Genomic DNA, 8991 nt, shown 5'->3' with positions numbered 1-8991 from the left:
CCGCTCTCGCGATGTATCACAACAGGCGACCCGGCCTCAGCGCCATCTTGGTTGCCCCCCGACAAGCATAGCCGCGAAGAGGCAGAGAAAGGCAAGGCTTTAAAGGCAAGGCTCTGTTAAAAAGTGCCGCCTCATCAAATTACAACTCCCAGCATTCCTTAGTATTGAGAGCCTTGTTAATGAAAGGGGTTTCAAGAGGCATGAATTCTACAGCGAGGGACCGCCACACACAATATGGCGCCCGAAGGGTTACGCGCAGTGTCACGTGACCCCAAGGGAGCCTCATTTCTTAAAAAAACCAAAACATCCGGCGGAAGTTGGGAGGTTTTTCTTTCAACTTCCAAGATGGCGGCGCCCGGGAGCGTGGAGGAGATGCGGAGCCGAGTGGTTTTGGGCGAATTTGGAGTCCGCAACGTAAGTGGGGAAGCGAGATGGGGAATACGGCGAAGCAGGTGGGAGCCAAGAGAGTCTTCCAGGGCAGACGTGCCTTGGGTCGAATCCCAGCCAGAGCCAGGCCAGGAAACGCGTGTCACCATGGATTACTCACAGAGGGGCCAGCTACAAGGAAGGATTAACGCAGTTTGGCGCCACTTTCGCAGCTGGGCATAAATGCTATGGCATCCTGGGAGTTGTAACACGTAGAAATGCGGGTATAAAGACTTCTTGTTTGGGTTGCTGTGAATTTTCCGGGCTGTACAGTCATATTCTAGAAGCATTCTCTCCTGATGTTTCGCCCACATCTATGGCAGGCATCCTCAGAGGTTGTGAAATCAGTTGGGAACTAGGCAAGTGCGGTTTATATATCTGTGGAAGGTCCAGGTTGGGAGAAAGAACCCTTGTCTGTTAATAAATAATAATAATAAAACTTTATTTGTATCCTGCCACCATCTCCCCGAAGGGGCTCGGGGCAGCTCATAAGAGCATTCAGTGTTTTCACTCATGTTTTCAAAATAATTAGAATCCTTAGTTTAGCGGAATATGTAGAATATTTACCTATGTAGAATATTCAAAGATTGGCCCACAATGGTATTTTGTGATTAAAAATCGATAGACAGAAGAACAAGATTTAAGACAAAATGTTATACAATTAGATCATTTTCACCTACAATAGATTTTTATGTATATATTGTTTGTTTGTTAAGAGCCTTGATAGTACAATGTGCCATTTTTATCCCGAGATAGGGTCAGGAAGTTTTTCTTCTCAAAAATGCTGTATATATAATTTGTTATCATTAGAAGGGTTAGAATTACTATTGTTAGCTGATCGTTTTATATATCATTGGTTATGTTTTGTTTTGTCTATTTCTGGAATTTAAAAAAATGCAAATTTTTCAGCATGGTTATATCATGTCTCTTCTCCGTCTTTTTTATCCTCGGCTCCTTCAGCTGTTCCTCATAGAACTTGGGTTCCAAACCTTTGATCATTTGGCTCGCTTTTCTCTGGACATGTTCTGGCTTGTTTATATTTGGCCATGGCCTCTTTCTTTCTTTTTAATTGACTGTCTCCTGGTATAGATTGTGCTATGGGTTGAGCATACCTTGCCTGAAATGTGAAAATCCAAATTTGCCCTCATGGGAGACTAAGATAGCAAAACCTTTAGTTTTTGTTGGTTCGCTGTATGCAAGCTTGTTTAAGGTTTGAATGAATTTACCTTAAAGCTATGTGCATAAGTTGCTTTTGAAGCATGAAGGAATTTTGTATCTAGAATTGGATCCCATCTCCAAGATATCTCATTATGCATGTAGAAACAAATACAGTTATCCCATAAACTGAGAGCCAAAGCCCAAAACATTTCTGTTCTGAAGCAAGCAGTTCGGATAAGGGGTACTCAGTCACAGTATAACTTTCAATATTCATTTGGCCCTGTGTATCCACAAGTTCAATCATCCAAGGCTTGGACTATGTGGATTTTCTTAGCTCTGTCTCAGGCTGACCCTGTTATCTTCTCTATAGTGTATATGTTCCAAGCATCACCTCTTCCCCTTTCCAGGTCCACACAACAGACTTTCCCGGGAATTATTCTGGATATGATGATGCCTGGGATAGAACAAAGTTTGAAAAGGTGAGTGTAGTTCTTCTTAGGTATCGTGAGGTGCTAGCATGCTTTTGATCCCCAGTAGGGATTTAGAACCTTTTGTTTTGTTTCTAAGAATTGTTTTATCTATATATATTTGTTCAGCCAGTGGTCCAGACATGTCTGTATTGTGAGTTGTAGGGATTTATAGTCCAAATGTAACACAGTTTCCATCCTAAATACCTTGGTGTCACCTTAGACCGAACACTAACATATAGGAAACACTGCATGAACACCAAGCACAAAGTAGCTGCATGCAATAACATCCTGCGGAAACTGACTGGCAGCGCATGGGGAGCAGACCCACAAGTAATAAGAACATCAGCCCTGGCCTTGTCTTTCTCAACTGCAGAGTATGCCTGTCCTGTTTGGCACAAGTCTGCCCATGCAAAGCAGGTGGACATAGCACTGAATGAAACATGCAGAATCATCACGGGATGCCTTAAACCTACACCTGTTGATAAACTCTACAAGTTAGCTGGCATTGCGCCTCCTGACGTGCGACGGGAAGTTGCTGCTAACTGTGAGAGAAAAAAGGTCGAACATTGTGAAAGCCACCCACTGCATGGCTATCACCCTCCTCCCACCAGACTCAAATCAAGGAAGGGCTTCATGAGAACCACCACTCCTCTTGATGTTCCTCCAGCAACAGCAAGGGTGTCCCTCTGGGCAGCTAAACCTGGCAATTCTAACTGGATGGCCCCCCAAGAGGGTCTTCCTCCAGGGGCAAACCAAGAATGGGCAACTTGGAAGTCCCTGAACAGACTCAGAAGTGGAGTGGGCAGATCAAAAGACAACTTGGCAAGGTGGCACTACCTGGAGGAATCCTCCACCTTGTGTGACTGTGAAGCTGAACAAACAACTCAGCATATGTCTGCTTGCCCACAATGCCCTGCCTCATGTACGGAGGAGGAGTTGTTTAAAGCTACAGACAATGCGGTTGCTGTTGCCCGCTTTTGGTCCAAAACTATTTAGTTGCTTGTGATTTCTTTTTTTTATTTCCATTATTTGAAATGTATTCGTTGTACAATGCTTTTGACACGAAATAAATAAATAAGTCCAACTGTAAAAGGCACAGGTTAGGTTTCAATTTAGTAGTGATTGGTAACTCTTGTATCCCTCTTCAAGCTGTGTGGAGAGGCAGGTAACAAATACAGTGCAGTGTTGTTGTTGTTAAGGGCATTACACAAATAAAATTCCCTTTGACCTTGAGGTATCTCTGGAGCCCACAAGCTAGACCTATGGGACACATATGGTCTGCGGACTGCATTTTCCCATTCCTGCTGTAAAAATCTCTTTTGCAGAAATACACCTAAAAAATGACTGGAAGAAAGTAATGGACAAGATAATTTGATCATAATCTGAATGTATTTTTCCATGGAATAGATTACTCAAACAGATCCCTGATTGCTGAGTGTTTTTTTGAATATCTTGTTCCTTGTCAGTGAATACATTTTATGCCTAAGACTATGCCTGTTTTGAAACTCTGTTTCTTACAGAATTTCAGAGTAGATGTCATCAGCATGGACGAAAGCACGCTGGAGTTTGACATGGTGGGGATTGATGCAGCAATTGCTAATGCTTTCCGACGCATCTTGCTTGCTGAGGTATCAATTGGATTAATACAATGACTTATAAGGCAATTTTTGGGCATTTCACTGGATTATGACTTAGCTGGCTGGGTTTGGCTGCAGTTACTTTTTATAAGTGCAAACTGTTCATGCTGAGTTATTTCAGAATTTTTCCTTAGAAGTAAATAAAATGTTGAAGAAACATTGAGAAGGCTGTGTGGTACTTTTTCATTATCAGGATGGAGGCCACTAGGCGGCACTAGAGAGAGAAGGGTAGTCCATTTTATGAGGAGCAGAATTGAAGGAGGAAACTACCCCCCACCCCACCCTGTTTTCGCTGGTTATTCCCCTTCCCATTTCATAAACGAGGTTTGTTTCCACTATGAGGACATGGGTAGGGGGGAATAACAGGAAAGCAGGGGAAAATGGTTTTACTCCATCCCTGTAAAATGGTCTATCCTTCTCTTTCTAGCACCCCCAAGTGGCCTCCGCCTGGATAATAGAACAGTACCAGCTGTGTTACGGGCTCAAAGATGAATAAAAGGTTTAGATACAAGACCTTGAGATACAACCATGTCTGTGAAAAAATACTAAAATATCATCATCTCACATGATTAAGCTTTATTGTTCATGATTACAAGTGTTGCTTAATGTTTAAATTATGATTCTTACAATCTTTACTACTTTAGACTAAATTTGGTGGGGTGTGCAAAGTCCTAATTGGCAATTATTTAACTATAAGTAGTCTTTACAATTATAAAATGAATTGCATGTTCTAGATGGTTTGACTTCTTAGTCAGATCTTTAGGGAATGAATGGCAAATGTGTTAAATTGCCTGGTCTCTTTATGAAGGCTTGATATATTGCTTAGAAATAAATGAGTTTTGCCTCTTCTAATCTTGTAAGACTTTAGATTTACATAATAGATTTATATTTTAGATCTTCTTGATACATGGCATGGACAAATAGCATTACACCTTCAGAACCCCACAATAGATTCAGCTGAAATAGATGTGGCTATTTATTGTAGACCATTGCTTTGAGATACTGTGCCTGACTATCTCTGCTCAGCCACAGATTTATTGTCTCTTCCCTAGGTGCCAACCATGGCTGTTGAGAAGGTATTTGTATATAATAACACCTCCATAGTTCAGGATGAAATTCTGGCTCATCGTTTAGGACTGATCCCTATCTGTGCAGATCCTCGTCTCTTTGAATATAAAAGTGAAGGTAAGACCAGGAATGCATTTGTAGGGGACCAAAATTAACTAGACCAGTGGTTCCCAACCTTTGGGCACTCAGGAGTTTTGGACTTCAGCTCCCACAGTTTCTAACAGCTGGTAAGCTGGCTGGGATTTATGGGAGTTGAAGTCCAAAACATCTGGAAGTCCAAAGCTTGGGAACCTCTGGACTAGATCAAACTACATACTAAAAGTTTATGCCAGAGCATAGACTGTGTTTGGAGTTTTCAGTCTCTCTCTTTTCTTCTGCAGAGGATGAATGTGATGAAATCAACACTCTGCAATTCCAGCTGAAAATAAAATGCAGTAGGAACCCCGAGGCACCTAAGGAATCATCTGATCCAAATGAACTCTATATTAATCACAAAGGTAAAACAGTTGTTTTGGAGTAATTGGCCTGTATTTTGCTGTTTCTTGAACACTGCTTCTAAACACCCAGTATCTCTGTTCAGTCAGTTTTTGATTTCTGAACCTTACTTTATGGTGTTTGTCGCATCAAGTTGCTGTCCACAGTTGCTACTTTGCTTTGATTGGTGATGGAGAATGATGCACTTGTCTGCTTAGTAACAAGTGTTTTTCCCATGTCCTTTTTTATCTTTACAGTTTACAGCAAGCACATGGAATGGGTGCCACTGGGGTCTCAGGCGGACAACATGAATGCTGGCTTCCGTCCTGTGCATGATGACATCCTCATAGCTCAGCTGCGGCCTGGCCAAGAGATTGATGTCCTTATGCACTGTGTGAAGGGCATTGGTGAGATGGCCAACACTCCTTTAACATTGTGGAAATGTGGGGCAAAACAATGCTGGAATTTTGTATTCATTTACAAAATTCGGCGGCTGCAATTTTTTGCTTGCGCTTGGACCACAGTGATCTAGAAGAATGTTTGCTGAGATTCTTTTCACAAGGGTTTTTATTGCATTAATGTTCTTCTGTATTTAAGCACTGTGACTCTACTGTACTGTAGATCAGTACTTCTTAAACTATGGGTCCTGATCCAAAATGAGCTCATTGTTGGGGTCCTGAAAAATTTGTCTGCATGAAAAGGTTTTCTGAATGTCATCTAGTGGCTGTTTTAGACATCTATATGAATCTGTAATGTACAGTGGACTCTCCAGAAGATGGTTCAGCTCTACTTAGTAAAAAGGAAAATCAACCTCTTTAGCAAGCTGGTTTGTTATCAGTAATTATTTGATTTCTATGCCTATGTTATAATTATCTATATACCTGGGCTCATGTAAAAATTTCTCATGCGAAAAGGGGTCTCTAGGTGAAAAAGTTAAAGAAGCCATGCCGTAGATAACAAATGTGTGTTAAATAGCAAACATCCTTGGGTGCAACCCTGTGTTACTCAGGCCTATAGTCCTGTGCCTTTGCTGAGCCATATACCTGCCCCAGCTCTATCTGTACAGCCTCAGAGGCCCCCTTCCCGTGGCCCTTCTGCCCCTTGTGGGCTGAACCAGAGAAGCACTTAACAATGTCCCATTGGCCAGACATGAAATGAGGATATCAGCTTTGAGCTCCACAAGATTCTAATTGCTAGTCGTTTTGCATAAGTGCCCTTTGGTGACTAACAGGATGCTAGATCACTTGTGATAGTAAAACTGAATTGTTCTTCTGTAGAGGACTTACTGACTGGAAAAAAATGTCCATGTACCCCAAATCTCTTGTTTTAGCTTTTGCTTCTGCTCTGCTCACCAGCCCCATTTTTATTTGTTTTCATTAATTTGGGTGTTTGACAAATTATTTTTTTAATAGGTAAAGACCATGCAAAGTTTTCTCCGGTGGCCACAGCCAGCTACCGCCTGTTACCAGATATTACTCTGTTGAAACCTGTTGAAGGGGAAACAGCTGAGAAATTAAAGAAGTGCTTTTCATCTGGGGTTATTGAAGTTGAGGAAATAAAAGGTATTTTGTACTAACTTCTTTTCAATTGTATCAATCACAGATCCTGCTTACTGGAGGCAGGTGTCCTGTTTTTAGAATATACAGGCATAGGTTGGCTTTGTTGCTTCCCAGAGTTGGAAGGGAGCATTTCCCCCCCTTTGAGGGGGTCCTGCACTCTTAAATCCCAGGAATGTGGAGGGACAAGTAGTCTAGAAAATTACAACTGGAGTATTATGGAAGTGTTTTGTTGCAGCTTCAAAGGGAGACATTACATGATTACATTCCCTTCTGAGACCTTTGGAGGACTGGAGTGGACCTCAGCACAAGATGGAGTCATTTCATATCCAGCTATAGCTCAGGCATGGACACATTTTGACCCTCCAGATGTCTTAGACTTCCAACTCCCACAATTCCTAACAGCCAGTGGGAGTTGAAGTCCAAAACAACTGGAGGGCCGAAGTTTACCCTCTCCAAAGCAGGTCTTTCTTTTTCATGAAACCATATTTTTCATTTGGGATTGGTGAATTATCATTTTGCAATTGAAGATTGGGAAGATTCTATAAACTTCTAATTACTTCGGATCTCAACTGCTGATCTCCTTTTCTAGGGAAAAAAGTGGCAAGAGTGGCTAATGCTCGATTGGACACATTTAGTAGAGAAATTTTTCGTCATGACGACTTGAAAAACCTTGTGCGTTTGGCTCGAGTACGAGATCATTACATTTGTGAGTAACCTTTCAAATGCTTGTTGCTTTTGATAATACTTGAAGCTCACTGTATGACTGCTTATGTTACAATCACTGATGCATATGTAGTGCTTCAAATATCATATACGTCAAATAACTAAGTGGTTTTCTATGCTTTTAAAGCTTAACTCTACGTGAATATAGATGTTTGTTAAAATGATCAATTAATATTATTTGTACTCATAGTTGGTTTTGAAACTTTACCTACCTTGTTCAATTAGGTGTAATCTACAAACCATAAAGAGAGGAAATGATACTTGCTTTTGGGGTTGTGATACAAATGTGAAAGTATACAGATGTACAAAAAGTGAGTTGTTATCCTACCCCATTACAAAGTAATATTACTCAGAATGTTTTGGGATAAAATACATTGTTATTTTTTAATATCAAATGAGAAATTAGGTTTCAAGTACCTATCTTGATGCGGTGTTCTTTGGTGATTATTGAGGACCATCCTCCTGTGTTGTGTGAGTGCATTTATATTCTAGATAAAATCATGGATCATATTTAGAAGAACCCAATCTTTGAGAGACTTGGCTGTTTTTGTCTTATTTGTAAAGTATTATGCACAGTTGCGTCACTACATAATACGGAAACAACAATATAAGTTTCCTTTTTTCAGTTTCCGTAGAGTCAACAGGAGTCTTACCTCCAGATGTATTGGTGAGTGAAGCAATTAAGATATTGATTGGTAAATGTCAGCATTTTTTAGAGGAGCTGAAGTCCATTCAGAAGAAATAACTTTAAGGACACAAAACTCGTGCGGAAGAGTCTTCGCTGAACATTCTATAGCTGTATTTTGAGAAGGAACTCCAATCAAGTCTTTACCAGCTAGTACATCTACAGGGGGTGTGAAAAACTGAGACCCATTCCACCTGTACTTACTACTACTTGGCAGTTGATGGCTGAAATGCAACACCATCGTGGAACATTTTGCAAAGACCAAAATGTATTCATTTGGAAATTTTATAATTTGACAAATATCCCACACAACATGAAAAGATTGTTAGGAAATTGAGGCATAAGCTGCTAATAATAAACTCCTGTCTATCTATGGCTGCCTTGAGGACTGTATCAAAAAGCTGTACTAAAGACTCAACTTGTAGGAATAACTGTGCTGCATAGTCCCTTAGCATGAGTTTTCAGGTATGTATGGACTAGATCATAACCGTAGTGCTAAAAAGTAAGGTCTTACGACACAGTTCTTTTCTTGTGCTGGTTAACGAAGAGGTGTTGTTCACTTATTGTGAGTGTCCATTCACACTTGCAAAGAACTATACATGGATATGGTCTTCTGTGAAGGGAGACATCCAGGAGTAGAATTTACCCCAGCTACCTAAGAAGTGCAGGTATGCCCTAGTGTATAACTTCTAATGTGAGGGACTGACAATTCCCCCCATAATCGGTTAGTGCCATAATTGTGTTCATCAGCTACAGTTACTGTGGCATTTTCACTTTGCTTGTTGGTACAT

General features: G+C 40.8%; 1 protein-coding gene across 1 annotated transcript; it reads left to right on the top strand.

Annotated features, from left to right (window-relative positions):
- The first annotated feature begins 289 nt into the window (after positions 1-289).
- polr1c (RNA polymerase I and III subunit C) lies at positions 290-8573 on the top strand. Its single transcript, XM_003215922.4, has 9 exons — positions 290-414; positions 1992-2063; positions 3575-3682; positions 4744-4876; positions 5140-5256; positions 5491-5640; positions 6646-6795; positions 7382-7498; positions 8142-8573. Exons 1-9 carry the CDS (start codon positions 346-348, stop codon positions 8258-8260), a joined length of 1035 nt encoding a protein of 344 aa, XP_003215970.3. The 5' UTR covers positions 290-345; the 3' UTR covers positions 8261-8573.
- Positions 8574-8991: the final 418 nt, after the last annotated feature.

Source organism: Anolis carolinensis, chromosome 1 (assembly GCF_035594765.1).
Source record: "Anolis carolinensis isolate JA03-04 chromosome 1, rAnoCar3.1.pri, whole genome shotgun sequence".
NCBI lineage: Eukaryota > Metazoa > Chordata > Lepidosauria > Squamata > Dactyloidae > Anolis > Anolis carolinensis.
The sequence above is the reverse complement of the archived record's forward strand: the minus strand, read 5'-3'. Positions and strand labels throughout refer to the sequence as shown.

Excerpts from the sequence above, each read along its gene's own strand:
- polr1c (XM_003215922.4), top strand. The coding sequence starts at position 346 with ATGGCGGCGCCCGGGAGCGTGGAGGAGATGCGGAGCCGAGTGGTTTTG. Across the intron at positions 2,064-3,574 it reads ATAGAACAAAGTTTGAAAAG|AATTTCAGAGTAGATGTCAT; the intron begins GTGAGTGTAGTT and ends TGTTTCTTACAG. Across the intron at positions 5,641-6,645 it reads GCACTGTGTGAAGGGCATTG|GTAAAGACCATGCAAAGTTT; the intron begins GTGAGATGGCCA and ends TTTTTTTAATAG.